Here is a 13,767-nt window from a genome sequence, read left to right on the forward strand (position 1 = left end):
GGAGCAGAACTAGTTGTGTTGTGTTTTGTTTTTGTTTTTAAGGAGAGGGGAGGTATGGAGACCTAATTTAGGCTATATTTTATGGGGAAAAGTGAACACATCTTTCTTTCTTTTCCTTTAATGAGATCCCAGAGCTTTTGTGAGCTGGAAAGGAAAAGAAGAGACAGGTTTTCCCATCTTCGAGAACCTGATTCTGATCTTGGCTCCCTTTTCTTGTTAGAGCCCAGGTTTTTCTTGCTTTCTTCCCAGGCCCAATAGTTATCTTGGATGAAGAGGCAAAAAATCCTGGATGCCACCTCAGGGGCAATAATGGGCCTGGAAAGGGCGTTCTCCTAGGAGAGCGTGGAGTTTTCTGGGCTTGTCTAGAACCCCGAAGAGGTTAGCTTCTTCATTGTCTGTCCTTTAGGGATCATTGCTGGGATCAAATTTAAACAGAGTGATTTGGCCAGAATCAGACTGGCCTTGGCAATGGAGTGTGTTTAAAGGCTTTAAAAATGGCTATATTTGTCTGGTGCTGGTGCTTCCAGCCAGTCAGGAAGAGGCAGGGAGAAAAAAGAGGTGGGAAATAAGATGGCCTAGCTGACTCTGGCAGGCTAAACTGCTCCAAAGACCAAATGGCCCACACCAAGCTGGCTTCTACTCTGTGGGGTCTGAGCCAACATGTCAAGAGTAGCCCTCTTTCCCTTCCTTCCGGAAAGCTCCCAGCAGCAGGGAAGCCCTGGTGATGACAGCCATGTTTCCTTTGAGTCAAAGAACTTTGAGGGGATCCCAGGGGTAACAAAAAATAGGAAACACCTTGGTTTTGGCTGTCAGCATGTCAGGGTACCTCAACTCACACTAATTCTGTGAGTGTCTCGCTCAGTAACAGCTCCCAACCTCTAGTCCCAAGCTTCCCAATCTCACTGTAGTTGGTTGTTAGCATCAGGTTATGCCCTCTCCTAACTCAAGTAACAATGTGCTCATGAAAAGAAAAACTCAATCTGCCACGAGATGCAAAGAACTAGATTAATCAAGGTCAGAAAATCTGAGCCAGGGTCAGCTGGAGTATGAGGAAATCTGACTGACCTGAATAGGGGCAGCTTTTTGGGAGCCTGACGGGAGATTTCTTCCTTCCCCTAACTGCCGGAGCCCAGGGTGGGGGCAGAGGGCAGACAGTTTCCAGTTCTACACCAACCAGTCACTGGTAAGCTGTCCCTCTTCTGCAAACGAAAGCCTTCTTTTCTCACTCCTACATATGTGGTCTCACCTGGAGGGTTCCCCGACCAGCTAAGTAAGACCTCAGTTTTCCACTGTAAGTCAAGAAGGGAAGGAAAAGTTCAACCTCATCTAGCAAAGACTACATGCAAAGGACTCTGCAACTGGTAGTCAAAAGAAGCCTAGAAGTGAGAAGGAAAACTGGGAGGACCTGTCATTAATCTGCACGTACTGTCAGAGGCTTGAAACTGGAGTTTAGTTTCGAAAAACCCCAGCCTTCCATACCCATTCTCTGAAATGTAGCTGGCACAGAATCCAGTGGCAGGTTCTCTGCCTCCTCTTATCCCTGTACTTCTAGAGCCACTCCCCTGGATCATTCAGATCTTACAGTTAACTGCATGTGTTTCTAGTAATGGCTATATACATGTGTTTTTGCATAGGGCTGGTCCCAGGCCAGAAGAAAAGAAGATGCAGGAAGTAGGTCAGACAGGTAGGCCAAGGGGCTGGAAAGGGGCAGAAAGGCTTCTAAAAGAGCCAGTGCCTGTGGCCAGGAAGCTCACTCAGGAGGAGCCAACACAGGTGATCCAACCAAAACCCTAAAGATGGCAGAGCCATGGGAAGGGATGGTGGGAACAGTGAAACAACCAGAGATTCTGAATTAGGGGTTCAAGAGGAGGTCCAAATGGGGTCAGCAGATCATCAACTCCTGACAGAGGTTTAGAAAGGGACAGCAGGTACTGTGTGCTTACCTTCTGGAGGCTGGAGGAGTTCAGTTGAGTCTTGTCAATGATCTTCACAGCTACCTGAACAAGAGATAAAAAGCCCAAGATTACCTCTTTGACCAGGCTAAACTCAGGACTCGAATCTACTTCCTCCTTTGTATTTCTGCCTCCTTTTGGCCCTATCCCTCTTAGCACCCCTACCTGTTCAGATCTCATTTCTGCCTAATAAACAAAAGGCTGGCTGTGGTAGAAGTCCCACTACTACCTGCTGGGGTATCAACAGTTGGGAGATGCTGCCATGTCCCCCACCCCAGAGCTCACCTCTTTCCCAGTAAGGATGTGCCGAGCCAGCTTCACCTTGGCGAAGTTACCCTTGCCGATGGTCTTGAGGAGTCGATAGTTGCCAATATGGGGCTGCTCGTCAGCAGAAGTGGCTGAGTTGCGGCCCCGCAGCATGTTGGACTTACTGCTGGGCTTGGAGTCAAGGTGTCCCAAGGTGGGCTGCAGGGTGGAAACATGTACACCTTTGAGTATGCTGCCCTTCCGGTTCCCCATACCACTGCCCTTAGCTCTCTGCAAAAAACGCAAGAGGCTGGGGTATGGGGGCAGACTCCAGGAGGCTGGTAGGCATGCAAAGAAAGAATCATAAGGCAGGGGGATAAAAGGAGGTGGGAAGAGCGCCCACCTTCACTCCAAAAGAGCACAGCCTAAGGTCCAACGTCAACATCCTGTGGGCGTTGGAGCTTAGGACCTAAGCTGTCCCATCACTGGCTCCACTGCCTGGCAATACACCCCCTGTAACAACCCAACAGTTCCTCCACCTCACGTGGGAGAGCGCCGTCTCCCGTCCTCCCTGTCGCCTGTTCACACTTTGATAAGGCTACATCTCAAAGTCGCAGGAGCATGACCAGAATTACTGCAAAGCACTCACTGCCACCCAACACTTTACATTTCTCTTTATTATGTATCACTCTACATTGATTTGCTGTCTATCCAACAAGAATGGAAGCTCATGAAGGCAGGCATGTATCATTTATTCACTGATACATCCCTGCACCTAGACAGACTGGATTATGGTAGATGCTCAATGAATACCTGTGCAATGAAAAAATGGAATGACAGGGTCTGCGCAAGGCCACCCTCTGCCCTCCTTAGATATCCTATAGCTCAAATCAGGGTGTGAGGAAGCAGAAATGACAACAACTGGCACCAACAGGTATATAAACATAACACAAAAAAAGGTACAGTCCAGATGAAAACATTCATCTGTATGAAGACCTGTACAGTCCTCAAAGGTCTAAGTGTAGAGTTCCATGTGATCTAGCAATTCCACTCCTAGCTACATACCCAAGAGCAACTTGCACACCAATGTACATTCGTAGTATCACACATTCATAATAGCCAAGAAGTGGAAACAACACAAATGTCTGCCAACAGATAAGTGGATATACAAATTGTGAAATATCCACATAGTGGAATATTCGTTGGCAATTAAAAAAAAAAGAAGGGACTTCCCTCGTGGTGCAGTGGTTAAGAATCCACCTGCCAATGCAGGGGACATGGGTTCCATCCCTGATCCGGGAAGATCCCACATGCCGCGGAGCGACTAAGCCCGTGCGCCACAACTACTGAGCCTGCGCTCTAGAGCCCGCAAGCCACAATTACTGAGCCCACACGCTGCAACTACCAAAGCCCACACGCCTAAAGCCGGAGCTCCGCAACAAGAGAAGCCACCGCGATGAGAAGTCCACACACGGCAACAAGGAGAAGCCTCCGCCTGCTGCAACTAGAGAAAGCCTGTGCGCAGCAACGAAGACCCAACGCAGCGCTCCCCCCCCAAAAAAGAAAGAAAATAACTTAAAAAAAAAAAAAGTACTGACATATGCTACAACATGGATGAACCTTGAAAGCATTATGCAAAGTGAACAAAGCTGTTCACAAAGGACCACAGGTTATATGATTACATTTATTTGAAATGTCCGGAGTAGGTAAATCCATAGAGACAAGAAAGAGATTACTCTAGGGCTGAGGAGGGTTGAAGAGGGTGAGGGGACTTAGGGGTAACAACTAAGGGCTGTGAAGTTTCTTTCTGCAGTAATGAAAATATTCTAATGAAATGCTGACTGTGGTGATGGATACACAGCTCTGAGAATTTACTAAAAGCCACTAAATTGTACACTTTAACGCGTGAACTGTATGGGAGGTGAATTACATCTCAATCAAACTGTTAAGAGTCTGGTCTAACTCTGGTCAAGAGCACTGACTTGCCTCTTCCAGAATACCTGATACCATTGCTCCAGCATAATGGGGATAAAGTGCTGCCAGAGTCTCATCCCAGAACCATCCAGAGCTGCCTTGGAAACTTCAAGGAAACAATTTGGAGGGGAGCAGGGTGACCAGAGAAGTGTGACTCAAAATTCTTTCTTTCACGGTCCTTTTCTGGCTCTAAGTGAAGTCCTCAAAAACCACAGAGAAAAGAAATGACTTGCGGGCTTCCCTGGTGGCGCAGTGGTTGAGAATCTGCCTGCTAATGCAGGAGACACGGGTTCGAGCCCTGGTCTGGGAAGATCCCACATGCCACGGAGCAGCTGGGCCCGTGAGCCACAACTACTGAGCCTGCGCGTCTGGAGCCTGTGCCCCGCAACGGGAGGGGCCGCGATAGTGAAAGGCCCGCGCACCGCGATGAAGAGCGGTCCCCGCGCCGCGATGAAGAGTGGCCCCCACTTGCCGCAACTAGAGAAAGCCCTCGCACGAACCGAAGACCCAACACAGCCAAAAATAAAAATAAATAAATAAATAAATAAAGTAGCTATTAAAAAAAAAAAAAAAGCTTTAAAAAAAAAAAAAAAAAAAAGAAATGACTTGCTACCACCCAAGGAACTGTCCAGGGTTCCTTGGCAAGAAGCGTGCTTCCCCAGCCTGTTGCTTTTCAGCCCTAAGGGTCTATGAATAGGGAAAAACTTCCCTCTGCCCCAACTTCCAAGACAGGAAGATGGGTGGAAAAGTTTCCTTGGCAACCTCTAATTCACCTCCTAAATTTCTTGTCACTCCCCTGTTTTCTGAGGATATGAGCCAAAGGCAGCAGGGTCTTGACAATCCCCAAGTCCTCAAAGTTTGCAATAAGAATTTAGTGTCTACCTGAGGATTTGGGTCCTTTGCTCCCTGAAGCCAAATCTGGGAACCCCGCTGCCTATCCTGAGCTCTGCCCTGCCCATCCCTCGCCATGCTTCCCGCTCCAGGGGCTGCTCTGTGTTGCGCAGCAGGACAGCATCCCCGCACCCCCCCCACCCCGAGGCTCAGCTGCGCACAGAACTTCAAGGAACAGCCACAACCCTCCTCCTTACTGGGACAGAGAGGGGTGCTTAAGAGTATAGATGCAGAGACAAACTGCCAGGGTTCAAGTCCCAAATCTGCCACTTACTCAACACATGTTAACTTTATTATTATCAACAACATCCTGAAGAGGGAGATGAGATTATTACAAAGCAAGAAGGAAATCATCTAAAAGAAGACCGATGCGGGATGATGCCACACATGGGTGTCAGGAGGTGGTCTAGTGGGTGCCGAGGAGCTCTGTCCAAAAGAACTAGGTTCCAGTCCTGGCTCCCCCACTTACTAGCGTTAGTTTCCTTATCTGTAAAGTGGTGATAAAGTAGTCCCTATTTCACATTCATTAGGTGACAGAAAATATGTAAAATGCCTTATCCAATGCTCAAAAAAAGAACAACCATGAGTGCCATTATTTTTAGTTCCTCAATACTACAAAGCCTATTTGCAAAGCCAGAAGTCTCATTGTCAGCAAGACTTCTGCATCTAAGTCAAGCCCTCCTAAGCCAGCTGCAGCCTAGCTGGAGGCCAAGAGATGCTATGTATGGGCCCTCCCGGCTGGGGAGAGGTCCCGGCTGAGCATCAGCCGCCTGGCCTACACCAGCCCCTTTAGCCTTCACAGGAGGGGACTCGACAGGGCAGCTGTGAAGGGCTGATTCCAAGCTAGGTATCCAGGACAGTCAAAGAGAAGGTTCTGCTTGCCCGGGACCCAGAGAAGCAGAGGACACTGGTGCGTGCTCTTGGATCCCCTGCTCTAAAAGTCACACACTCCCCTTGCAGGACCGAACTACCCAACTCTCAGGACTCAAAGGACACAGTCCTTCTCTTACCCCCTTCTGCCCCTTCTATGTTGTGAGATATTTCCCACAGCAGGGATGCGGGACAGGGTGAGGAAGCAGAGAAAGGAGAAAGTCTCTAGTCGGAAATGTTCCTTGGACCAAGGCCCCATGAGAGGCGGCTTCTTTGAAGGCTGAAGAGGAGGTAGGGGTGTGGGTGGCTATCATGGAGAGAGAGTCCCATCCCTGGTTCTCGACTAGGCCCATGTAACCTGGACCCAGGTCTCACCAACAGGGTGGGGGGCTGAGGACTAGCTGCCCTTCTGGGCCAACTAAGCAGGATCTAGCTAGAGCCATGCTCTGCCCCCCACCTCCATCCTCCTTGCACACAGTAAGACATGGAACACCAGACATCCTCAAAGCTCTGGCTGACATCACACCATAGGCAGGCCCCAAAGGTCTGAGGCCAGTCTGTTGAAAGCAGACACCACGGCTCTCAGGCAGCTTTCAGAAAGAACAAGGGGTCACCCTGTGAGGCAGCATTTGGAACCAAATGGCAGAACACGCAGGTTACTAAGCAGGCCTGATTCAGAATTAGGGCCTAAACAGCTTTGAGGTCCTCAGTCGAGAGGAGAGAAGGCAGGACATGAGGATGAAAAAAAAAAAAGTCTTATATCCAATGGGCCCTTCAACCTGGATCTCGGAACTCGGCCTAGGCGTGTTGCCACGTTCGCCCGGAAGACAGCCTCCACCCCGAGAGGCCCGGCGCTGACTCAGGTAGGCAGCGCCCCTTCCCTAATGCTGGAGGCCCTGACCAACAGTTCTCCCCTAGAAAAGCTCACGCTTTGGGGCTCTGCACTCAGGTTTGGCCTCGAGTGTCCTGAGACTTCCCTGGGGCCGGGAGGGGGCCAAGCTGGGAAGGGGGAGAGGCAGGCACGCCCTGGCCAGAGGCAGAGCGAGCCTGGGCACCGTGGAATGGAGGAAAAGTGTCCCTTGGGCACCGGCCCCGGGCGGCCGCCCCAGATCCGTCTCCCCTCACGGCAGCACTCATGCGCCCTCCCTGGGCCTCTGCCTGTCGCCAGCCCGTTCCCTTCACTCTGGCGGGGCCTGCTCACTCGACCTAAGGGGAGAGTCTCCTCTGGGTATTCGCCCCCTCTTCCCTTCTCAGCCAGTGCCTCTTCCCAGGAGGAGCACTTCCCTGTGCTAGTTGCTGCCTGGCTCCATTTAGCAACTCTTCAAAGGTCCTGTGTTTGGGGTGAGAGGGATGAAAGAGGAGGGGGCAATTCCACAGCAAAAAAAAAAGGGGGGAAACATACCCGGCTGGAGAAAGGGACAAGGACTACCAGCGACTTCCATCCAGCAGAGGCCACGGCAGAACCTGTCAGGCAGTGAGGGCAAAGTACAGAGGCCGGGAAGAGCCAGGCCCAGGGCGGGGGCTCCTGGCTCCGTCAGCCTCCCTTACTCAGCTGAAGCAGGCGACACCTTCCACCACCTCTTCAGTGAAAAGGAGCGAAGCAGCCAGGCCAAGCGGCTCCTGCCTGGGAACCTGGACTGTGTCGCAACCGAAACCACCACTAGCAGAGAGAGCCCAGGCTTGGCAAGGAGAGCAACGGGGACAAAGCCCTGCGGCTTCTTGTGGGCCAGGGTCTGGTAGCCAGAAAATGCATGCAGTCCTCGGACACTACCCAGGAGCAAGGTGGGAGGAAAGGGGCAGGGGGCTAACGGGAAGGAAGGGAGACAGAGAGAGAAAGAGGCGGGTTTAGATCAACTTCCTTCTCCCTTCCCCTCCCCCTCTCCGGAAGTGGGCTGCCCCACCCTCCCCAAGGTGCTTTGCTGGGTAACAGCTGGGAGAGGGTGAGGAGGAGACTTACTCCAGCCCAGGTTGTCATAAAGCCATTATCTCTCCTGCAGCAGGTGGGACCTGGGTAGGGGCTCAAATCTGCGGGAGGAGTACGTGTGAATCAGACATGCTGACCCAGAGAGCGCCAGCAAACCACCCATGGGGTGGGCGGGAGCAGAAACCAGCCATCCAACAGTGGCACATGGACCTCCTACTTCACAAAAAGCAGTGTTTAACCTTAGAAAAATGCACATTCCACTTATACAGATAGTATTCTGGACATAATATCAGGAGATTCAGGAACCCTGTGAAGCCCCTTAGGTCCATGGGTTCTAGACTAAGAACCTCTGTCACTGATAGAGAATGAGATGCTTAATCCTAAATTTTGCCCAAAGGCTGGGAATAAACCAAATGCTTCCCTGCATCCCTTCCAGCCCTGATTCTGGGAGTCTATCTCCAGGTTCCCACCCACCTCCAAGTCTCCATCTCTCTTGAGGGCCTGGGGGCAGCAGGCGCAGCCACTCCTCACATCTGCCTCCAGCCAAGCCCCTGCTGTCTAGGCATCTGCTGTCCTTGTGGCAAACTGGAGCCCTCCCCGTTTGTGTTCTGGTCTCGGCCTTTCTTCTGGCTGCCAGATCAACTTCACATTCATTCCACTACTCGAGGCTAGGGTCTTTCCCACTAGGCAGCTCTTTAAAGATCTCATGCTGGGAGGCCATAAACCCCTCTAGGGAAGGGCAAAGCCTCCCAGTGACCTCACAGCACCTGAGCACAGACACCTGGGAGACCATGCTACTCAGTGTTCACCTTATGTACGAACCCTGGTCAACAGATTCGGCATTTCTGGTACTACCATCTGCTGGCACGTACTTCCCATGTTCTCCACACCATAAACCTACAGGGTAGGGAGCATCTTCATTTTACAGATGAGAAACTTAAGCACAGAAGTTAAGAGACTTGCCCAAGGTCAGCCTCCCCGTGCAGAGCTGGGCCTGGAGCCCAGGGCTTTCGCGCCCACTCCAGCACTCTGCTGTTCCCCACGGTCCCCTTCACCAGCTCCTCTTCGATGCTTCTGAAGCCTAATCTGCTCTTATTTCTCCCAAAAGAAGAATGAGTCCTCGCTCTTCCTCCACAGACTAGGAAGAGGGGAAAGATGTGAAGATTCCGGAAAGGTGCCTGGGACAGCAGGAAGGCCAGCGTCCGGGTTAAGGCCAGTGGGGGGCAGGGGCTGTTTTAAAGGCCTACCCAGGTGGTCCCACAGCACCCCCTGCTCTCACTCCTTCCCAAAGTGTGCCCTCATCTCAGTGGAAGAGGTCAGGCTTTATTCTGGACCCTAGGCTCAGGCTTGCCCCTCCACTCAGATGCCAGAGCGGGATCAAATGGCTTCATTTCCCAGTCTCCAGGATTTTGCAATGTGACAGAAGGATTGTTTCCTCAATCTTATTTGTGGGAGGCAGTACGCGGCTTTGTAAACTGAGGAAGTACCAAGCAGTGACCTCAGAGAGGCTGGGGAGAGACAGGATGGGACTGAGCTGAAACGTCACATGGCAAATCGCTAGTTCTTTAACCCTTCCTCCTTCATTGCATCCAGGAGCCTTCTTTGCACCCTTTGATCCTGAGCAACTGTCACTCTCAACTGCCAGGAGTCAATACACCAGTGGAGCATTCTGGGTAGGAGAGCTCTGGTAAAGCTTGGTAAGCACTGACCAGTGGAGAGTCTGGATGTACACCCCCAGCCCCAGAATGAACTGTGATGTCTCCACCTGGGGAACCCCCACCATCCCTTAATACTCCGTCGCAGAGCGGAGGTGGGCTTGTGTAAAACTGCCAAAGGGCTGCTCCCTTTTTCCAACCAGGGTAGGTGCCTCCCTGACAAAGGAGGCCAGCAGAGCATGTGACTGAAGCAAAGCCGAAAGCAAGGTGGCTCGCTGCCCTCCAGCTCTCTAAGCTGCGAGTCTCGGCCCAAGGCTGGGAGACCAGCACTGCAGCGTGGGCCTTGCAGGGCGCCCACGCGCCTCAAAGCAGCCACGGCAGAGCCTGCGCCTGCCCGGGAAGTCCGGCAGGCGAGAACTGACCTGGAGCGAGATCCGAGCTGAGCCACCTACAGCCCCTTCATGCATGGAAGCTGCGGTGCAAGGAGCACCCCTCAAACCTCCTGTCTTCTGAGCCACTTGAAATGCTGGGCTCCTCTTCAAAAATGGTGGAGTCTACTGAGCAACCACGGCTTCAGAAGCTTCCACACCACTTTATCCCTGAGAATCTGCTCACTGGGGCCTGGTCTCTATCTCAGTCCCCAATTACTGTTGCCCGTTCAGCAAACCTTCTTTGAGCGCCCACCTCTGGAGCCTGTTGCAAAGTACGGAGGGATCTGGTTCCTGCCTTCTAGAGACTGAGAGGAGGGGAACCATAAACGAGACTCACGACGGTATCTCTGCTTACTTGTTAGGCAGGCAGGATAGCACAGCAGAGCTCTGGAGGCAGCCGGAGGCGGTGGGGGCCCTGCCTTCGCTCCTTACCAGCTCACCGAACACCACCAGCAAGATCACTTGGCACCTCTAGGTCTCAGTTTTCTCACCTGGGACATGAGGACACTAGCTGTTCCCACTTCACAGGATTAGTGCGAAGATGAAATGAGAAAATCCACGCCAGCGTTGACCACGGTCGCTGGTGCGCAGTAAGGTCTCGACCATGTTTTCTATGATCTCCACTTCCAGGTAGGGACCTTTGTTTCCCATCTACAGGGGTTCTCTGAGCCCTGAGAAGAGCTATAATCTCTAAGAACTTGACTACAAGTACCAGTGTAGCAAAGCTGGTATTCCTTCTAGAATGAGGAAAGTCAAATTTCTACCATGGCTGGGCTGTCAGACAAAAAGGACCCTCCTTCCTAACACCACTCCTGCCAAGAGAAGTGGGTGAATGAGAAGGCAGCCACGCCTCTGCCCTCTGAGCGGCCCAGAGCAGGAGGAAGGTGTGCCCACTCTTCCCTTCCTCATCATTTCCTTAACTCCTTCCTCTCAGAAAAGGTCCAAGAAACGGCCGACATACCAGTACCACATGGTGCCAAGGGCTGGGGGAAGCTCACATTGCCAGCCTCGCACTCCATTCGGCTCCTCCCTACCAGTGGGTTACCGTAACCATGGAGACCAACAAGTTCCTCCATATCACAGGAGAGCCTGCCTGCCAGCAGCCCAGGGCTCTGGGGGAGGCAGAAGGCAGCCTGCAGCAGAAAGGTCTGGCTCGCTTTACAGAGGACTGTGGGGAGCTGATGGGAGACTAACCAGTGAAGCTGAGGTGCCCGGGCCTCCCTCCAACTTCCTTTTCTTTGCCCAGTAGTTTGTTTTTAGCACATTCATTGTCTGGCTGTATGTGGTGTGGTAGTGAAGGGTGTCACTCTGGAGTCAGACAGATCTGCGGTGGGACCCCAGCTCCACCACTCTGGCTGCTGCGTAGGGAATGGACTGGAACGGTGGTGTGAAGAGCTACACAGATCCACACACACTAAAAGGCTCCAGATCTCATATAATACCTTCTTTTAAGTGATCCAGGTAAGCAAACCCTCTTATCCCTTGTTTATCCCAAATCCCTTTGTTCAAATAGTTATCCAGACACCTTCTTAGCTGAGAGTGATCCCTCCCTTCTCTGACTCTCACAGCACCCTATCTGTATCCATTCAGCTCTTCTGACTTTGTGCCTCTATGCCTTCACCCCCTCTTTGAGCTCTGAGAAGTCAGAGGTCACCGTTGTATGCCCTTAGTGCCTAACAGCGCTCCACGTTATAATGCTTACGGAATGTACACCGAATAAAAGTGGTACAACTTTTTGATCCCTAAAGTTGCTCCCCTCCTCCCCCAAGGAGATAAGCAAGGGCAGAGGAAGGAAGATCAAAACCTCTGGCCAGAAGACCCCTTTCCCCTCTTTCAGGGCATTTACTGCCCTTTGAAGTTGGTTGGTTACTGTCTGTCCTTCCCACTAGACTACACCATAAGGGGAAGGCCCCCGGTCTGTCTGATTCATGGCTCACAACAATGTCTATAACACAGAGCGGAAGTATTCAGTAAGGTAATGAGCGAATAAATGTGAACGAATGAATAAATAAGAAAACATGTTGGGGCATCTTCGTGACGGTCTCTGGGATACACGCCAATAACCCGTATCAGTGTACTCTGCACACAACATCCAAGTGGGCGGTGGGTCATGAGACCCCCCTCTCCCCAAAATGGATGACATCCATGGAGCGTCAGTTCTACTAACAAGCTTTCTCTCAGGTGGTGACAAGCCCCTTGGCACTCTCATCTGTCACAAAGCTTGAGGCAAAGGTGGTCACCGAGGAGAACTGGAGGCAGGCTCAGAATACAGGCACAGCTGAGGACCAGCAGCACCCCCCCCATCCCTGGCTCCCCTCAATCAAGCCTAAGCCCTCCTTTCATCACAGAGGGGGATCCCTCTCCTCGAACTTCCTGCTGCCCAACAACCACCAGGCCCTCCCACTTCACACAGTTCTCTCTGCCTCTCCACATTCAATCCCTCCACTGCCGTGCTACCAAAACCACTGTGTCTTGCTGTGACAATGCAATGCAGCTTGAGCCATTCTAAGACCTACTGATTTAGGGAAGTGACAGTGACTTTAGGAGACATTTACTTACTGTTTGCCACACTGAGAGCTGCTTTAATATTTCCTCTTTGAACCAATGTACTGATTGCAAGGCCCTGTCAACCCTAGAGAGCCAAAAAAATTCACCCATATACACCTGCCTTCTGTCCACTGCACAAGCAGCGTTCCCACCTGGACACCACCCTCCCCAAACTGCCTCCTGTTACAGAAAAGCAGAAGGACTAAAAACGGCAGCTGGGGAGCTCAGGTGACTCACCCAGCATAATCACCTCCTCCCAGAATCTCCCATCTTCTCCTGGGGTTTTTGCCAACACAAAATAAAAAAGAAGCACGAGATCTTAAAAAAAAACAACAACAAAAAAAACCCCCCTCTCTCAGCATTTATGCAACAGCCTTTCTACCTGGGTGCAGATTTAACCCTTTGTCTCTGCCCCTTCCAATGCAGTTTCCTTAAAATGTTTTTATGCTGAGGCCGGAAAACAGGCCTTCCGGGTCTTATCTGGTTCCAGCTCTACACTGGAAGGTGCTGAATAAGACATGTGCCTCTTTCCACTGCATCTTCCTCTGGAAGTGGAAAAACTACTACCTTCCTACTCCTCCAGTTTCAAAGAGGGAATTGAAGGAGGAGGAGGAAATAGCAGAAAAAAGATTGGGACAAAGTTTGCTGCCCCAGAAGTCACCATGGTCAGAGATCAGAGCTCAAGCAGGACAAGAAGTAACAGAAACCACCTACGGCCGGCACCACCACTCTCAGAACCTGTCTCCACCTGGCCGGGCTGCAGTGTGGCTCTTCCACTTACGTGACCACTAAAACTCCAACTGGCTGCTCTTTCCATGAGCAAACCCCCATTGAGTTGTTCCTGCTCAGGAACAGGGAGAGGTGTTATCTTCCTCCTACAACAGATCACTAAAAACCCAAGCAGGTGAGGACACACGAGCTGTGGAATGAGGGACGCCCGTTTCCGGTGCTACCTGACAATGGGTCGAATCAGTCAAAATTGAGAATTCAGTCTCACCTGTTCCCAGAACAATCACAGGAGCTGCACATAGCTCTCTAGCAAACTTTTTGGGTAGGAAGTGGTGTGTGTGTGTTTATCTTTGGCATTTGGCATCTAGAAAGACAACTTACTTTTGTGATAGCTGGTGCTATGACTACAAAGTAATGAGAATGCTCCCACAAGGCACATGCAAATCTGCTGCAGCATATTAGTCAAGAAACCCCCAACTTGGGACTTCCCTGGTGGTCCAATGGTAAAGAATCTACCTTACAATGCAGGGGACACAGGTTCGATCCCT

At 51.4% G+C, this 13,767-nt stretch overlaps 1 protein-coding gene across 8 annotated transcripts in view; it reads right to left on the minus strand.

The window, feature by feature from the left end:
• MARK2 (microtubule affinity regulating kinase 2) overlaps window positions 1–13,767 on the minus strand; it is a 58,563-nt gene that overhangs the window by 12,220 nt on the left and 32,576 nt on the right. For all 8 annotated transcript variants that reach the window (XM_057552971.1, XM_057552972.1, XM_007174344.2 and 5 more), the window contains exons 2-3: window positions 2,238–2,417; window positions 1,944–1,997 (exon numbers count right to left, since the gene is read on the minus strand). In XM_057552971.1, the coding sequence (XP_057408954.1) occupies window positions 1,944–1,997; window positions 2,238–2,417 (234 nt within the window). The remainder of the gene's footprint in view (window positions 1–1,943; window positions 1,998–2,237; window positions 2,418–13,767) is intronic.

This window comes from Balaenoptera acutorostrata, chromosome 9 (assembly GCF_949987535.1).
Source record: "Balaenoptera acutorostrata chromosome 9, mBalAcu1.1, whole genome shotgun sequence".
NCBI lineage: Eukaryota > Metazoa > Chordata > Mammalia > Artiodactyla > Balaenopteridae > Balaenoptera > Balaenoptera acutorostrata.